Source organism: Salvelinus sp. IW2-2015, linkage group LG33, assembly GCF_002910315.2.
Source record: "Salvelinus sp. IW2-2015 linkage group LG33, ASM291031v2, whole genome shotgun sequence".
Lineage (NCBI taxonomy): Eukaryota > Metazoa > Chordata > Actinopteri > Salmoniformes > Salmonidae > Salvelinus > Salvelinus sp. IW2-2015.
In genome coordinates, this window is record NC_036872.1 from 11,749,594 (window position 1) to 11,769,386 (window position 19,793).

The 19,793-nt window shown below is 42.9% G+C and overlaps 1 protein-coding gene across 1 annotated transcript in view; it reads right to left on the minus strand.

Moving 5' to 3' along the window:
- The window catches only part of LOC111958118 (nuclear receptor subfamily 6 group A member 1-A-like), a 106,630-nt gene that overhangs the window by 39,758 nt on the left and 47,079 nt on the right, over nucleotides 1-19,793 (minus strand). Inside the window, exon 3 of the mRNA XM_070437101.1 lies at nucleotides 5,876-5,899. Coding sequence (XP_070293202.1) covers nucleotides 5,876-5,899 — 24 coding nt within the window. The remainder of the gene's footprint in view (nucleotides 1-5,875; nucleotides 5,900-19,793) is intronic.

The following is a 19,793-nucleotide window of genomic DNA, read 5'->3' on the forward strand; positions in this document are numbered from 1 at the left end:
TTGCCGGTGACTTATACAGTGCCTTCAGAAAGTATTCACACCCCTTAACTAATTCCACATTTTGTTGTGTTACAGCCTAAATTCAAAATGGATTAAATAAAACAAAAAATCACCCATCTACACACAAAACCGCATAATGACAAAGTGAAAACATGTTTCTAGAATTCTTAGTGAATGTATTGAAAATGAAATATAAAAATATCGTATTTACATAAGTATTCACCCCCCTGAGTCAATACATGTTAGAATCACCTTAGGCTGTGATTACAGCTGTGTCTTTCTGGGTAAGTCTCTAAGAGCTTTGGATTGTACAATATTTGCATATTATCCTGTTAAAAATTCTTCAAGCTCTGTCAAGGTTGTTGATCATTGCTAGACGACCATTTTCAAGTCTTGCCATAGATTTTCAAGTCGATTTAAGTTAAAACTGTAACTAGGACACTCAGGGACATTCAATGTCATCTTCCTAAGCAACTCCTGTGTAGATTTGGCCTTGTGTTTTAGGTTATTGGCCTACTGAATTCATCTCCCAGTCTCTGGTGGAAAGCAGACTGAACCAGGTTTTCCTCTAGGATTTTGCCTATGCTTCTCTGTATTCTGTTTCTTTTTATCCTAAAGAACTCCCTATTCGTTGCCGATGACAAGCATACGCATAACATGATGCATCCACCACCTGCTTGAAAATATGAAGAATGGTACTCAGTGATGTGTTGTGTTGTATTTGCCCCAAATATAATGCTTTGGAATTAAGTTAATTTCTTTGCTATTTTTTTTTTGCAGTTTTCCTTTAGTGCCCTGTTGCAAACAGGATACATGTTTTGGTATATTTTTTATCTGTACAGGATTCCTTCTTTTGACTGTCATTTAGGTTAGTATTGTGGAGTAACTACAATGTTGTTGATCCATCCAGAGTTTTTTCCTATCACAGCCATTAAACTCTGTAACTGTTTTAAAGTCGCCATTGGCCTCATGGTGAAATCCCTGAGCGGTTTCCTTCCTCTATGGCAACTGAGTTAAGAAGGACGCCTGTATCTTTGTGGTGACTGGGTGTAATTATACACCATCCAAAGTGTAATTAATAACTTCACCATGCTCAAAGGGATATTCAATGTCTGCTTCTATTTTTTGACCCATCTACCAATAGGTGCCCTTCTTTACGGGGCATTGGAAAACCTCCCTGGTCTTTGTGGTTGAATATGTGCTTGAAATTCAGACCTTACAGACCTTACAGATACTTGTATGTGTGGGGTACAGAGATTAAGTAGTCATTAAAAAATCATGTTAAACACTAACTATTGAGTCCATGCAACTTATTAAGTACATTTTACTCCTGAACCTATTTAGGCTTGCCATAATAAAAGGGGTTGAATATTTATTGACGCAATACATTTCAGCTTTAATTTTTTATTAATTTGTTAAAATTTCTAAAAACATAATTCCACTTTGACATTATGGGGTATTGTGTGTAGGCAAGTGACACACAATCTCAATTTAATCCATTTGAAATTCAGGCTGTAACACAACAAAATGAGGAAAAAGTCACTGAACTTTTGCAGTGTCTTATATGAAGATTTACAGTGTCTTACATGAAGACACAGTAAAACTGAACTGGCCAGTGTCAACGTGACTGAACAGTAAAAACAGAGAATCTTTAGAATCCATTTGTGATCCATTTGACAAGACTTATGCTAATATCTTCAATATATTCTGTTTTTCATCCCAAGCAAAATATCAAACCAATGATAGAACACAGGGCATTTTACAAAACAGGACTCAGTGAGTTCATACACTACTGCCAACATACTGTAACTCGCTTCTCTGTTTCTACCTGTAAAGTCACAGGACACAACCATTTGGTGTCATACAAGTAATGGATGAAGATACACTACCCCTAACTTCCTAGCCAGCTGGACCCTCATAGAACATACAGTAGAAGGCTTGTCTCGTAGAGAGAGACACACAGACACACACACACACACATTCCACAGTCTCCAGCTGGCAGTCAGTCAAGGGTGGTGAAACTCACACATTATTTATCAGTGTAATTCTAGCTAACGCAAGTCAAGTGGTAACACCCTGGCTTTGGGTACACTGCAATACTGAACAGTACTGAGTGAGAGACATTCATATCCTGTTACAGTAACTAAAACGTACAGTATGTCAACAATTAGCAATCTGTTTCTCGAAGACGAAAATCCATATGCCCATAGCTATGTGGGGATAGATGTGTAAAAACATCACTGGTTACTGAGAGTGCCTATTAAATAACCCCAAAAAGAACAACTATATTTTTCAAATATCCATACCACTAGCTTTCTACAATGTGGGAAGCAAAAGCTATATTTGACACATCAGTATTTAGGTGGTAACCCTTAACCCAGTATACAAATAAAACATGATGTTATATTCCGTAAGCAGAGGAGGAGAGGGGAGGGCCGTTTAGCGCTGCAGAGAACCTATTTTGGGGTCTACAGCCTCAACATGACCAGACTTCAGAGGATTCACCAGCAGAGGGAGACAACAGATAGTAGTAAACCCTCTCAGGTCCACTCGCTCAGGGGACCAAGAGAGAGCTGACGCCAACGTGAATCAACTCGCTCTTTTACAAACAAAGACACGCATAGGCACCACCAATATACAATCTCTTCCACCTATGGTCACCTACAACAGACAGGTATACCATGCTAGATAGACAGATGATGAAAGGGTATGAGGCCAGCTCACAGACACGGTGTTTGAGGGTTTTAGTCTGGCTTTTACCATAAGCCTGGGATCAAACAACACACCCTGCTTATTTCAGAGACGAGCGTTGCAGTCTCTATTTTAGGGAATCACTATATTCGTACCCCTAACCTGAAGATGTACTACTTTAAGACTAGTAATAACACCTCACTAAATGTGTGGTTTTGAAACAAAACATTTTTGGAACTTCATTGGTAAAACTAGGTGAAAGCGATTGTCCTCAGCCATGATGTGATAGACAAACAAATCGTCTGATGGCTCCATTTCTACATTTTAAACCAGGGTGGACTAGTACTGTACCTAACCTACACCACATTCAATAGGGTTAGGCCTAAAACACTGTGTTTTATGAGTAAAGCTACTAAAACACAGAGTTAGTCTTGACATCAAGCGTCTGGGCTGTCCGGTATTTAGGAGCAGAGGGGTTTGTGTGTTTTTAAGGATGAGACATCAAGCCATTTTTTTCCTTCTCTCAGCCAACATGATAATGACAGGTTTCACAGACAGCAGGGTGCAGATCTGTCTGCTACTCCTCCTTCAAAAGGAGCCGGCTGTAGACTGAGTGGGCCTGGAGCCTGCCAAATTACAGTGTGATCCTCCCGCACTTCCCTGTCCCTCTCCTCTCTCTGTCTCTCCTTCTCTCACCTTCCACCATTTCCCCTTTCTCTGTCTCTCCCTCCCTCACTTGCCATGTCCCTTTTCTCTGTCTCTATAATCCTCATTAGCTAGCCGTCTTGACCCTCTTTTCTCAGTCGATCTGTCCCTCATGTTCCTGTCCATTTTCTCTCCATCTTCCAGCCCTAAGAGTGATCCCAGCATCCTATGAAATGACCGGGTTCACCTCTGTTAGAAATATTCTAGACTGAACCCCCCCTGAGGACTTATCATAAGAATCCTGTTAGAGGCTCCATTTCAGAATGACAGGCTAGTAGCCAATCTGTCCTCAGCTAAATCACACATACTACCCACACTGGATTTGCCTGACTGTGTGATAAAATGTCAGAGTTTGCCTCGGGGCATTTCAAACCGTCGTCTTCCTGTCTACTTTCATGCGTCTTGATAACATCTATAGAGCCCATATTACATTATTTGGGGTGGTGAACAGTGGAGGTCCCTACACTATCTAGTTCATTGCTGCTCCATCCCTCCTCTCTAGCTCATTCCCTCTATTCCCCCATCTTGCTCATCCTTGCTTTCTCCATATCTAGCTCATCCCCTCTTTCCCTGTCTGCCTCATCCACCCCCCCCCCCATGTACTCTCCTCCCTCCCTTTCTCCATCATCCCCCATCTACCTCTTCTCACACCCCCTCTCCTCTCCTCTCTCCTCTCCCTCTCCTCCTTTTCCGCTCCAGAACTGTCAGATGGCATTAGTTCCTTTCACGCTCATCGCCTGTAGGAATAACAGCCGTGAACCTCGCCGAACAGCGCCATTCTCCTGCTCCAGTTAGCTCTCCACTCAGCACAGCCTGCCTCGCAAATACCAACATTATTCATGTTGTGACCCTTACACAACATAGCCCACTAAAGGGCAAAGTTAAGCAGACACGAATCCTAACGGAAGAGGTCATGTTCTTGACCTAAAGTTTTTTAATGTATATTGTATAATTGAGCCTTGATTGTTATTAGATGGTGTCACCAACTGTAGCATGGCCCTTTAAATAAAGTAATAAAGTAAAGCAAATATTGTAAGAATGAAGGAGCCATCTATTTACATCGTCCTATGAAGCCTACAGAGTGAACATATAAAATGATATAAAAGTGGATCAATATGGAGTGAAATGTTTGTTAAAAAAATGTTTTTGTAAACTGCATAGTAGTTTTTACTGTGCCAGTACCAGGAGACCATACAGCTTTTTCTATGACATAGCCTGTGCACGACATTGAAATTATCCTGCATGTCTGCGGCGCTTGTGAGGACAGTTTTGCACCATAGGGAGGATCCAAACCAATGGCAGTGTAATTACCAGTTTGACAAGCAATTCCAGACAAATAAGCAAAACTCTGAGCAGAGAAAAGTTTCTCATCACTCAGTCCTTCCTTCCCGAGCGTGGCGTAGAGGGCTTAGGCTAATCACAGCAGATTAGTGGGAGCTCTGATGGATGCTACGCTACGCTAGCCTGTTAATCATCTATGTGATGATAACCATGAATCATCTTAGAATTATTAGAATATTATTAGCAATATATTTTTTCCAATGACAGTTAAATAAAATGACCACAGTAGGCCTATATCAGCAAATATCACAGTTTTCCCTCATTGAGGTCTGTTCGCCTCCGTTTCATCAATGTCACAGTCATGTCTCTGTGTTGATACAGTATGTATAAGCTCTACATATTGAGTGAGGGGTAGGCGCCTGCACAAGTGCTTTACAGTTGCTGTGATCTCCAGAGAGCCCTGTGATTTAGCTGTGAAATGACAGAGCTCCTGCCTCTTATTGGGATATGGGTGGGGAGCTAATGACACACTGCCCCAGGCTAACATGACTATTAGTCCAGCCGGGGCTGCAGGAAGGGACAACAACACAATTCTGTCATTACACCCTGGCTGGCTGGAAAATACCTCTAATCAGGTGGGCATGGGCACAGGCTTCAGTCCCCCCCACCCCCCCACCCCACCCCTCTCCTCGGTGGTGACGCACCCCTGACTGGTCGTCCCAGACCCAGTCACATTCCTGTGTGCAGCATGTGGAAGGGAGGAATGTAAAAAACCTCCATGCCTGGTTGGTAGGCTATCCCCAAGTCTGTATTACTGGGATAATCAGACAGACTCAACTTTACAGGCACATCAAAAAAACTAAAGACCTACCTAACTGTCTGAAGTGAACTGACTGACTGAGTTACACAATGACCTGAGAGACAGCAACACCTTTCCCGAGCTGACCTGTCGCGAGCTGACCTGACCTGCTGTTTGCTCTGACTCACTCAGAGAGAAACTATGCTGGGGTTTACTTTACCAGATGGGAGCTTTATCTGAAGAGTTGCAGGACATGAATCCTGGCAGTTTCTAACGCGGATATTATCATTGTCATATACTTCCACTGTGTTCAGTGACTGAACATGGTTAGAATGGAGGTTCAGGATGATTCCTTGTGAAAATAGATTCAATTAAAAACAAAGTGTTTGTGCCACTTACCAAGATTACTGTCATTCATTCCATCTGTAAAACAAACAGAGAAACAGAACGCATATTAATACACAGTCATTAGTATCAACACCATTCAACTCAAATAGAAAGAATCACTCTGCCTTTTTCATAGCTTCACAAAAATCTGCAGTCTTTCTTGCCAAGACCCATATTCATTTTCATTAATATTCAGTCAAGCATCTTCTGGTCCCCAATCCCAGCTGATGGGCCATGTTGTGTCTAGCTGTCACGCACAGCGTACCACCCGGCCTCTTGGGCAGACAGGCTGGGCCTGTACGGTCTGAGAGCACAGGTATGCAGGCATACACAAGACATAGGAATGCTATGTCTTGGAACCTTCAGGAAACTCGAAAGCACAAATTAGTAATATGTGTTCTTGCTCTTCCAATGGAGACGTATCGAAAACTTAGATCACATGAACACAGACTACAGGGGATCAGAGGGAAATATAACACAGGAAAGACAGTGTATAGAGTCATTTACTATGAAAAAAGATACAGGCCATGCTACAAATAATCTACAGTGCATTCGGAAAGTATTCAGACCCCTTCACTTTTTCCACATTTTGTTACGTTACAGCCTTATTTTAAAATATATGAAATTGTTTTTTTTCCTTCATCAATCTACACACAATACCCCATAATGACAATGCAAAAACTGTTTTTTAGACATTTTTGCAAATGTATTCAAAATAAAAAAATTAAATACCTTATTTACATAAGTATTCAGACCCTTTGCTATGAGACTCTGGTGCATCCTATTTCCATTGATCATCCTTGAGATGTTTCTACAACTTGATTGGGGTCCACATGTGGTAAATTCAATTGATTGGACAGGATTTGGAAAGACACACACCTGCAGGAAGACACATTTCAGTTGAATGCATTCTGTTGTACAACTGACTAGGTATCCCCCTTTCCCTTTCCCTTTCTATATAAGGTCCCACAGTTGACAGTGCATGTCAGAGCGAAAACCAAGCCATGAGGTTGAAGGAATTGTATGTAGAACTCCGAGACAGAATTGTGTCGAGGCCCAGATCTGGGGAAGGATACCAAAAAATGTATGCAGCTTTGAAGGTCCCCAAGAACACAGTGACCTCCATCATTCTTAAATGGAAGAAGTTTTGAACCACCAAGACTCTTCCTAGAACTGGCCACCCGGCCAAACTGAGCAATCGGGGGAGAAGGGCCTTGGTCAGGGAAATGACCAAGAACCCGATGGTCACTTAGACAGAGCTCCAGAGTTTCTCTGTGGAGATGGGAGAATCTTCCAAAAGTACAACCATCTCTGCAGCACTCAACCAATCAGGCCTTTATGGTAGAGTGGCCAGACGGAAGCCACTCCTCAGTAAAAGGCACATGACAGCCCACTTGAAGTTTGCCAAAAGGCACCTAAAGACTCTCAGACCATGAGTCAGGAGGAAACCTGGCACCATCCCTACGGTGAAGCATGGTGGTGGTATTATCATGCTGTGGGGATGTTTTTCAGAGGCAGGGACTGGGAGACTAGTCAGGATCGAGAGAAAGATGAACGGAGCAAAGTACAGAGAGATCCTTGATGAAATCCTGCTACAGAGCACTAAGGACCTCAGACTGGGGTGAAAATTCCCCTTCCAACAGGACAACGACCCTAAGGACACAGCCAAGACAATGCAGGAGTGGCTTCGGAGTGGTCTTTGAATGTCCTTGAGAGGCCCAGCCAGAACCAAGACTTGAACCCGATCTAACATCTCTGGAGAGACCTGAAAATAGCTGTGCAGGGACGCTCCCATCCAACCTGACAGAGATTGAGAGGATCTGCAGAGAAGAATGGGACAAACTCCCTAAATGCAGGTGTGCCAAGCTCACAGTGTCATACCCAAGAAGACTTGAAGATGAAATCGCTGCCAAAGGTGCTTCAACAAAGTACTGAGTAAAGGGTCTGAATACTTATGTAAATATGATATTTCAGTTTTTTTGTCATTATGGGGTATTGTGTGTAGATTGATGAGGAAAATAATTAATTTAATACATTTTAGAATATGTCTGTACATTTCTTGGAAAAAGTGAAGGGGTCTGAATACTTTCTGAATGCACTGAACATGATAATATATTTACCATTGACTTGCATTTGATTTGTACTATAAATGCTAAAAAGTTAGCATTTGAAACAGTGGCAAGGTAGAGAGAAACAAAATGGTGCAGTTTGAGGCCATGTGGTGGAGAGTGTTGTGGGCGCTGGAGATTGGGGTGTGAGAAGGGGTGATGTTGTGGATGTTTGTATGCTTCTGTATGTTATCATTTTTATTGTAAAATAAATAAAAATAAAAAATAAACAGTGGCAAGGTAAACAAAACCAAAGCATGGATTGCTGTTCATTGACTGCTTCCAGGGTAAGGAAACCCATATATATTTTTGTAATTTGGGTGAACTATCCATTTAATATTGAGGGGTGAAAAATGTCACCTAATAACAGTAACAGGACCATCTAGTTGTCAGAACCTGGTAATAGCAGGATGTATAATGGTACATAAACCTAACAACTTAATTGACTAATTTCTTTGAATAGGTGAAAATAACCATCACCAAATTCCCTGGGAATACATTACATAGTATGAAGAAACAATACTCCAAGTTGCAGCTCCATATTACTTGTCAGACATAGAGAACGTATACTGTATATTGGTTGTTGGGTTGAGATTGGCGTGGGGGATCTGTGGGTGACTTTTGACATTTGTATTTATTGAATATTATATGAATCCTATAAATTATAAGGGAGAATTTGAGTCCAATCAATAAACTTAATTTCTCAGACATCAAATTCTATTTCCACAAAATAATGTTGCAGGAATGCTTATCTTATCTGTTTCAAACTGCAGCAACCTGTCACGACTTCCGCCGAAGTCGGCTCCTCTCCTTGTTCGGGCGGCGTTCGGCGATCGACGTCACCGGCTTTCTAGCCATCGCCGCTCCATTTCTCATATATCCATTTGTTTTGTCTTGTTTCATACACGCCTGGTTTTCATTCCATAATCACATTGCATGTATTTAGTCCTCTGTTCCCCTCCATGTCTTTGTGTGTAATTGTTTTTTGTTACGTGGATATTTGTCAGGCGCTGCACTTTTGTTATGTACCGTGTTTTTGGAACAAGTATGTTTTATGTGCTGTCGTTGTTGCCCGGTATTAAAGTGTGCCTGTTTACTATAATCCGCTCTCCTGCACTTGACTTCGCCTCCCATATACACGCCTAACACAACCATTTTATATAAATCTGAGAGGGTGTGTGTCATGGCTTGCTGAAATGACATGGAACGACCCAAGAGAAAGGTGAATGGTATGACAAAGAGGCTGAGCAGAGATAGTTGACTGTTATAATGACTGAGCCTATGAGCTCTGCTTGACCACCTTACTAAGGCTTGCTGCCCCTTAACCTTCTATTAGTGGTCCAGAGAAATAGTACTGACATCCTCACACTAACCACTGAAGACAGGTCAGCCTTAAAAGGCAGAAATGGTGACATCACCCACCCGAACACAGAACAACAAAATAGGCCATAGCTGTTTAGTTCTTTAGGCTACAAATTAGACTCAATATGTCACAGAGCATCAAATCACAGAGACAGGGCTATGGAAATGAATGCTGACTGCACTGACTTCCTCTCTCCTCTTCTTTATGCTTGTTTGGTTTATTCTGTTTTTGTCGGTGGGACACAGAATTTATACAAATTTGCATCAAAGTGGAAAATAAGGGATTGGGGGAGTATCGAGTAGAATGGATGAATTATGGAAGGAGCTGTATTATAAATGGGCAACGTTCAGCCACACGAGAGAAAGAGAGAGAGAGAGAGAGCGAAATGGGTGTGAGAGAGAGGCAAGAAGTAGTGAGGAGTGGGACTATGTGGATGGTGAAGACACACAAAAAATATTTGTCATATAAATTATTCCTAACTACTTCCATTATCGCGTATCAAAGCATCAATTAATTATTCCAATGGCCTCTTGTGAACATTTGCATTGCAAGTGCAACAGCTCTTCTTCCATACAAAGAGGCACAGGCAGAATAGGCAGACCCCTCATGATACTAACATTCTGTATCCATGAGTAGAGAGGCGACCATGGCGATTCAAGGTTTTCAGATTTTAAATATTCGTTTTTTGTAAGATAATTTTTTATTCGATTTTTGACAATACAAAACATACACATACAAACGACAACATACAGACGCACACACACATCCACAACATCACCCCTGCCCGGACGGGCCTGCTCACACCCCCATCTCTAGCACCCGCATCACTCTCCGCCTCAAACTGCACCATTTTGTTTCTCTCCGTCGCCCACGCACTTTCAACATTTAGATAATGAAGCATTTGACCTTTCTATTGTGTTAGCGACGGGGGACTGGTTGATTTTCAGTTTTTAAGTATACGTTTTTTCAAGATGATTGACGAGAAAAGTATCGTCCAACCCATCTCACTGCACCCTCATGCCATGTATTGAAATATTTCATATAAACCTTGAACCATTATAAACCATATAAACCTTGAACCATGAAGTATACTAATTCATTACAAGATGTATTTATATTTCTGATATCAGAACACTACGTATTCCATTTTCCCCTCTCATGTGAAACAAATAACAGTTGTAAAAAGATGTGGAAAGGAGAAGAGGGAGAAAGAAAGAAAGAAAGAAAGCCAGAGGAGATGAGTCGGGCTAGGAAAAGAATGGGGGGGATTGGAGGAAAATAAAAGAGTGGGGGTGAGTATGGAAGAGAGAACAGAGAGAAGGGAGTGTCCCCCCTAAAGACCTGTTTCTCAGACCTCCAGTTAGTGACTAGAGGCTAAAAATATACTCTTCATGTTGAGCCACCCGGATTCCCCAAACCATCTCAATAATTCACAGGCTACATGAGGGGAGGATCTCTGTAACACAATGCAGTACAATAACCCCAGGAACCAACAAAGACATCACACAATGACCAACCGTCTCATTACAAACATACAAGTGAAGGGAATGCGTATTTCATTGGTTGGGTTGGCTTCCCTTTCTTGGGCCTCTAAATGTGTACTGTGGAAGACTCAACCACATGAAGCAAGCCCGGACAGAATATCTCCTCCCATTCTGATGTAAACCATGCAGTGACTAAATGTGTGCTGCTGAAGGGGTAAAAAATATCGGTTTGGTTCTTTTCAGCTTTGTTAGATATATATTTTTGGAGAAGTGATGTTAACTTCTTGACGCATGGATCCCTTTAGCGGGATCATTTTCATCAACAACCGCTGCATTGCAGAGCGCCAAATTTAAAAAAAAATGCTAAAAATATTTATATTCATGAAATCACAAGTGCAATATAGCAAAACACAGCTTAGCTTGTTGTTAATCCACCTGTCGTGTCAGATTTTGAAAATATGCTTTACAGCGAAAGCAATCCAAGCGTTTGTGTGAGTTTATCGATCACTAGACAAAACATTAAGAACACCTAGCAGCAATGTAGATTGGTCACGAAAGCCAGAAAAGCAATAAAATTAATCGCTTACCTTTGATGATCTTCGGATGTTTGCACTCACGAGACTCCCAGTTACACAATAAATGTTCCTTTTGTTTCATAAAATATTTTATATCAAAAACCTCCATTTGTTTGGCGCTTATGTTCAGTATTCACAGCCTTAGGCAGGTCATCAAGGCTTGACGAAAATTCCAAATAGTATCCGTAAAGTTCGTAGAAACATGTCAAACGTTTTTAATAATTCAATCTCAGGTTGTTTTTAACATCTATAATCGATAATATTTCACCGGACTGTAACTATTCAATATCTGGAGAAAGAAAAATGTCGAGCAACAGTGTCGCGCGCATGAATAATGGAAGGACATCCGTTCTATCTCACTGACGCGTTTTGATAAATCTCACTTATTTTCTATGAATAAAAGCTTGAAACTATGTCTAAAGACTGTTCACACCCTGAGGAAGCCATTTTGAAAATGAATCTGTTGATATCCCCTTTAAATGGACGAAAGGCAGGGCAATGGAACAATTGTATTTCAAAATAAGGTCACTTTCGGGATGGATTTCCTCAGGTTTTCGCCTGTCAAAATCAGTTCTGTTTTACTTACAGACAATTATTTGTTGTTGGAAACTTTTAGAGTGTTTTCTATCCTACTCTGTCAATTATATTGCATATTCTAGTCTATCTGGACCTGAGAAATAGGCAGCTTACATTGGGAACGTTATTTTTCTCATATGTTTATTACATTTCTGCCCCCTAGCTTTCAGAGTTTAAGTGTGTATGGTGTGGATCAGGTATTTAGGCTTCAGATTAAGGCAGGTACTAGTGGTGCAGTGTGTCAGTTACAAGTCAGTGGGTTCAGAGTAAGTCAGGTGTGGTGGGCCAGAGTAAAGTTCGTGTGTGGGCCAGAGTAAGTTCAGTGTGTGTGGGCCAGAGTAAGTCAGTGTGGGGCCTATGTTGTAAGTCAGGTGTTGGGAGTCAGGTTAGTTAAGTCAGGTTTGGGCCAGATAGTAAGTCGGGTGTCGGGGCAGTAAGTCATGGTTGGGGCCAGAGTAAGTAGGTTGTGGGCGCCAGAAGTAAGTATAGTGTTGGGCCAGGAAGTTAAGGTTAAGCGTGTGGTGCCCAGAGTTAAGTCAGGTGTGGGGCCAGAGGTAAGTTCAGGTGTGGCGGCCAGATAGTAGGCAGGTATAGGGACAGAGTAAGTCAGGTGGGGGTCAGTCAAGTGGGCAGGTAGTCAGGGCCAGAGTAAGTCATGGTGTGGGCTGATAGATGTCAGGTGTGGTGGCCATGATGATTTAAGGTCAGGTGTGGGGCCAGAGTAAGTCAGGTGTGGGGCCAGAGTAAGTCAGGTGTGGGGCCAGAGTAAGTCAGGTGTGGGGACAGAATAAGTCAGGTGTGGGGCCAGAGTAAGTCAAGTGTGAGGTCAGAGTAAGTCAAGTGTGGGGTCAGAGTAAGTCAAGTGTGTCTTTTTACTGTTGTATTATTTCTTTACTTACCTATTGTTCACCTAATAACTTTTTTGCACTATTGGTTATAGCCTGTAAGTAAGCATTTCACTGTAAAGTCTACACCTGTTGTATTCAGCGCACGTGACAAATACACTTTGATTTGATTTGGAGCCAGAGTAAGTCAGGTATAGGGCCAGAGTAAGGTAGATATAGGGCCAGAAATGGGAATTACAGGGCCAAAGTAAGGCAGGTATGGAGCCAGAGTAAGGCAGGTATAGTGCCAGAGTAAGTAAGTATGGTAGGGGTTGGATGAGTGGGGAGTGAGTACATGTCCTAGTGCAGGCCGGGCATGTTCAGACACCTCTGTGAGGTCTGCAGTGTTTGGTCTGGCGCTGCTCTGTTGCACATCAACAACACCCTGCAACAGGATCTGAGGGTTAAATGCCTGTCACCACAGCTCTTCAGGGACATCCTGTCATGGTGCTCCCCTCGGGCCCCTGGGGACATTCAGTTACCCTGACCCCACTCGTTGGGTCCTGGAGGGTGGGGGGAGGTCCTCTCCCTGTGCCCCTGTTCACCCCACTGTGAGTGAACGCACCAGGCCAGGACTCATAGAGAAGCCCTATCCTGACACCCAACCCCAGCCAATCAGAAGAAGCCAAGAGTCCAAAGTGAAGTTCAAAGAGCCGAGCAGCACACACCAACACAGGAGATCAAATGGTTGCACCACCTCGACATCCAGCCCTGCAATTTGAGCCCTGCTCCGTTTTTAACACTGTGAAGGTCGATCACTGCACTAATATCAACATCCTCCGAGATAAGTCTTCTCCTTCAACTCCCATTCCAAGAGAGGGCTAGTGACTATTAGTAAATTGACTAAAAGATAGTTACCAAACAAGTGAGAAATAAGACAAAACAAGGGGTTAGATTTTGGACAAAAACTATCCAATCAAACACTCAAAACACCAACAATTATTTAACCACTCTGGTGAAATAGTTGCTGATGTGTAAAAGGGATCTATGAAAAAGGACAGATTATGGACTGTGACTTTTACATGTTATACACTACATGACCAAAAGAATGTACACACATCCTCGTTGAACATCTCATTCCAAAATCATGGGCATTAATATGGAGTTGGTTCCCCTTTGCTGCTATAACAGCTTCCACTCTTCTGGAAAGGCTTTCCACTAGATGTTGGAACATTGCTATGGGGAATTGCTTCCATTCAGCCACAAGAACATTAGTGAGGTTGGGCAATGATGTTGGGCGATTAGGCCTGGCACGAAGTCGGTGTTCCAATTCATCCCAAAGGTGTTCGATAGGGTTGAGGTCATGGTTCTGTGCAGGCCAGTCAAGTTCTTCCACACCGATCTCAAAAAAAACATTTCTGCATGGACCTCGCTTTGTGCACGGGGGCATTGTCATGTTGAAACAGGAAAGGGCCTTTCCCAAACTGTTGCAACAAAGTTGGAAGCACAGAATCGTCTAGAATGTCATTTTATGCTGTACCGTTAAGATATCCCTTCACTGGAACTAAGGGGCCTAGCTTAAACCATGAAAAACAGCCCCACATCATTATTCCTCCTCCACCAAACTTTACAGTTGGCACTATGCATTGGGGCAGGTAGTGTTCTCCTGGCAACCGCCAAGCCCAGATTTGTTCATCTGACTGCCAGATGGTGAAGCGTGATTCATCACTCCAGAGAACGCGATTCCACTGCTCCAAACCCATTTCATGAAGCTCCGATGAACGGTTCTTGTGCTGAAGTTGCTTCCAAAGGCAGTTTGGAACTCAGTAGTGAGTGTTGCAACCGAGGACAGACGATTTTTTACACGCTATGCGCTTCAGCACTCGGTGGTCCCGTTCTGTGAGCTTGTGTGGCCTAGCACTTCGCGGCTGGGCCGTAGTTGTTCCTAGACGTTTCCACTTCACAATAACAGCACTTACAGTTGACCGGGGCAGTTCTAACAGGGCAGAAATTTGACGAACCGACTTCTTGGAAAGGTTGCTTCCTATGACTGTGCCATGTTGAAAGTCATTGAGCTCTTCAGTAAGGCCATTCTACTGCCAATGTTTGTCTATGAAGATTGCATGGCGGTGTGCTCGATTTTACACACCTGTCAGCAATGGGTGTGGCTGAAATAGCCAATCCACTAATTTGAAGGGGTGTCCACATACTTTTGTATATATAGTGTATTTGGAAATGCATTCCTATAACTATGTGCTCATTGTTATGCTGGCCTCTTTGGATTTACAATAACACACATTAATGACACTTACTGGAAATGAGGGAAACGTTTTCATTTAAACAAGGTAGGAGATAGTTTTATATTATTTCTCACGAGGGTTTTTAATGCCACTGCAATTATAACAGATGCCCCTTATCAGTGCTGCCTCAAATACATGATGGAGTTTGCCATCACACAATGAATGGAAAATATACTTCAAAGGCCAGAAGCATCTAATCTCCTCCACTCTCTCTACACGCTGCACATTGACTATGATAATAAGAGCCTGCCTTTCTGACGTTCTTAGGGATCTCAACCAAGTCTCTCTCTCTCTCGTTGTACTGCAGTGTGAGAGAATCTCTGCAACAGTGGTACTGCATATCTGTTGAACACATCCCACTCTTATGTAAAAGCCCTATTTTACAACGTTAAACACACACACACAGACGCACGCGAGCGCACGCATGCATGCACTACCACAACTGACAGCCCAGTGACCTAGTTTCACCGTGGCACAGAAAAAGCAGGCATGACTCTCTCAGATCTGCTGCGGTCACAAAACCCTGCTGGGACCATCCATTCAGATGGCCAATGAATACACAGAGGACACGTCCACTATTTGAACCTCATCAGAGACGCACTGCACCTTTCCCTGAAACACACAACTCAGTATGATGCAACATGGGCAATGTGTGATCCAGCAGCACTCTCTAACCCATATCCCCATATCCCCACCCACAAAAAAATGCTTTGATGTATCAAAGAAGACATGGTGAACAGAGCATCCCCATAAAACATGAGACTGTGTGTTTGTGTGTTGTGTTCATTGGTGGTGTGTGTGTGTGGTGTGTGTGTGTTGTGGCTGTGTGTGTGTGTGTGTGTGTGTGTGTGTGTGTGTGTGTGTGTGTGTGTGTGTGTGTGTGTGTGTGTGTGTGTGTGTGTGTGTGTGTGTTCATTGGGAGTGTGTGTGTTGTGTTCATTGGGAGTGTGTGTGTGTGTCTGTGTATAGGCCGGGACGATACCAAATTAAATCAAATCAAATGTTATTAGTCACATGCGCCGAATACAACAGGTGTAGACCTTACAGTGAAATGCTTGCTTACAAGCCCTAACCAACAATGCAGTTTAAAAATACAAATAAGAATAACAAAATAAAAGAACAAGTAATTAAAGAGCAGCAGTAAAATAACAATAGCGAGACTATATCAGGGGTGTACCGGTACAGAGTCAATGTGCGGGGTCACGGTTAGTCGAGGTAATTGAGGTAATATGTACATGTTAGATTTATTAAAGTGACTACTACCAGTAATGCGATAGTCGTTTGTATCGTGCAAGGAAACTTCTTTAGGAAAACAGCCCTAATGTGGAAGCAAACATCATCATGGCGTCTTCCAGATTACATTGTATTTATTTTCCAAGCTAAAGCACAACAATATCTTCTTTTTTCTACCCCCTTTTCTCCCCAATTTTGGTGTATCCAATGTAGTAGTTACAGTCTTGTCTCATCGCTGCAACTCCCGTACGACTCGGAGAGGCGAAGGTCGAGAACCATGCGTCCTCCGAAACACAAACCCAACCAAGCCGCACTGCTTCTTGACACAATGCACATCCAACCCGGAAGCCAGCCGCACCAATGTGTCGGAGGAAGCACCGTACACCTGCGACCTGGTCAGCGTCACTAAGCCCGGCATCGCGCTTAGTGGTGCGATGAGACAAGGATATCCCTGCCGGCCAAACCCTCCCTAACCCGGACGACGCTGGGCCAATTGTGCGCCGCCCCATGGGCCTCCCGGTCGCGGACAGCTGCGACAGAGCCTGGGCTCGAACCCAAAGCACACAATATTTTACATACAGCAGGTTTTTAAAGGACCTAATAGTTTGGTCTGATTTGTGTTTACATTTTTTACATGGATAAAAAAAATAGTGATACTGGTATCGTCCCTATGTGTGTGTTTGTGTGTGTGTGGGTGTGAGTGCGAGCATGTGTGTGTGCGTGCTCACGCTAGCGTGTTTTTGTAGTATACCGTAGGTTCCATGTGAGCTGTAGGATGGTGTGTGGCAGTAAGCAGCTAGGGCCAGGCAGCACAGAGAGCCTGTACAGGTCTGTGTTTAGTCTGATGGAGGGCAGGTCGAGGACAGGCCTGTCATCAGAGGCACAGCTGCAGGACGTGCTCCCCCTCCCCCTCCCCATCGGCCCCCATGCCTCAGCTCTGTACCAGAGGTTCTCTGAACATGTGGAAATCACACTAGCTCCTCAGAGGAAGATATAAGAGAAACATTGATAAATAGCATGGATAGCAAACAGAGGTGCAGTTATATCCATGTAGATGAAAATATCGGGCGATTCCATACCAGCATGGGCCAAAAATATTTTTGGTATCGCCGAATGTTCTGACAAATCATCACATAACAACTTCATTGGGAGGAAGGATATTTGATATGCTTTTTACGTTTGTAACACAAACCATTATTGGGGAAATCATGTTGAAAGTGGCCATTTTAGGTACTTTTTAGACATATACAAGCCTCCTGTAAGACCCAATGGTGCGTGAACCGTACATGACACCAGTGGAGGCTGCTGAGGGGAGGAGGTCTCATAATAATGGCTGGAACGGAGCAAATAGAACGGCATCAAACACCTGGAAACCACACATGAGCACCGCCAACACAGTGAATGTGAAAATGGATTCAAAGGGAAGTCCCTCTGCTGGTGATTTGCTGAATGTGCAATCCTACAGGAGGGCTGTGATTGGTTAATGACCTATAATGTACATTTCTATGTATAAAATGGATAACTTCTTTAAAAATAGCAGAGCGCCCACTCTGGATATGTGATGTGTTTGAAGAGTATATTGTTTCAAACAATATGTAAAAAAAAATAAGCAAAATCAAAATGGGCACTTAAATAAATATATATATATATTTGTAATGTTGAATAATTGAATGTGATTTTTTTTGCTTCAGAATATAGACATAATCCATATGTTAGAGCACACTATAAGGAGTATTATGACACCAAGATGTTGTCTGTACCATGTACCACAAGAGGGACGTATACAGTAAGTCTAAAAAGGGCCCAAAATGGCCCCTTTCATCATGATTTTCTCAAAAAGGATTTGTGGTACAAATGTAAAAAGCATGTTAAATATCCTTCCTCCTAATGAAGTTTCTATGTGAAAATTGCCAGAACAATCTGTGATACCAAAAATATTTGCGGGCCATGCCGCCTTGGAATCGCCCGATATGTTAATGTAGGTTACAGAAAATAGACTGATGCGATCACGCTCATAAAACCACTGTGCTGAAATAGCTTTCATCGTCATTGGGATGTAGGGCTGTCTCAGATGGCACTGATGTCAGTCCTGTGTCCTACACACACACCTATACACACACGCGCGAACACACAGCCATGGCTCCCAAACTCTCCTCTAATCTGACTAAATGTAAAAACATTGAAAGACAGTCATTTTCAGCCGTCACCGGCTCCATGAATCAATACTTCCACCTCAGTGTAAGAGCACTCCCCGACAGAGACAATGGGTCATTTTCCTTTATAACATACCTACATGTACACATTCCACTTCCAATGACATGCAATACTGTACAATAACCCCCATTGTAAGATATTATATCCACCTCTTCTGTAACGCGCACATTCTCCCCTCTCACATCTTCAGACATTTCTACATTAATATCCCCTCCATCTAATTTAGCGTCAATTTGTGCAGACACATTATTTTCTCAACCCAAACAAAAGGCTTGTGTCCCAGTGTGGCGCAGGGCGTGGAGCAGAGTGATGTTATCGAGGTCACTGTGATCTAATCAGGTGTGAATGAAAGCACTTGGCAGCACTCCCGGGCCCGGCCTGTCGTCATCACTGGGTAGAGAGGGGGAGAGAGGGGAGAGGGAGAGAGGGGGAAAGACACACAAAGGGAGGAGTGTGGGGCTGCATCCAGCTAGTGCATCTCAGGGAGACATGTAGATGTCAGGCTCTGTGGGACACGAGGGGTTTAGCCGGCCTCTACTGGGTGGCGAAGAGAGAAATCGCCATCCTTGGCAAGCGAGACTAGACAAAAGCCGAGGAGACTCAAATTAATCCGTTTCAAACTATTATGAGATCAGAATTGTTCTTGTATGTACCGTCAATGATGCTAAATATATTTTATACATGTTTTTATTCAAACAGTTGGGTAAGACATTTTAGTTGATATTCTTCATTGTATACTCCAACGTGTGTCGTTTAAAAAAAAAAAACTATATTTCGATGATAAAACTATTGGTGAGCAGACTCCTTCCTTTCACAAATACTAAACATCACCCCACTTCTCCCCTCCTCTCTGCATAGGCTGCTCTGGTTGGCAGAGTAGCTGAACTCTCAGGATAATTTTTCAGAGCCAGTCTGTCACCCAAACACAGGCCCCACCCACACCAGTAGCCATTCAATAGAGAGGGCTCTACTTTCAATGGTCTGAACACTGCCCAATCACTGAGCCCTAGCCCCTGGCTCTCAAAGTCTCAACCAATAACTGTTCTTCCTCTTTAACACATGACTAAATGTGCTCCTGTCCATCAACTGGTTCATATATAGTTCATGCAATTAAATGTGGAGCAGTTTAATAACTTGCGTAGCGAAGCTCCTTTGTGTGTATGTGCATGCATGTTTGTATGCGTCTGTGTGTGTGTGTGTGTGTCTCTGTGTGTGTGTGGTGTGTGTGTGTGAATGAATGCATCCTTGCGCTT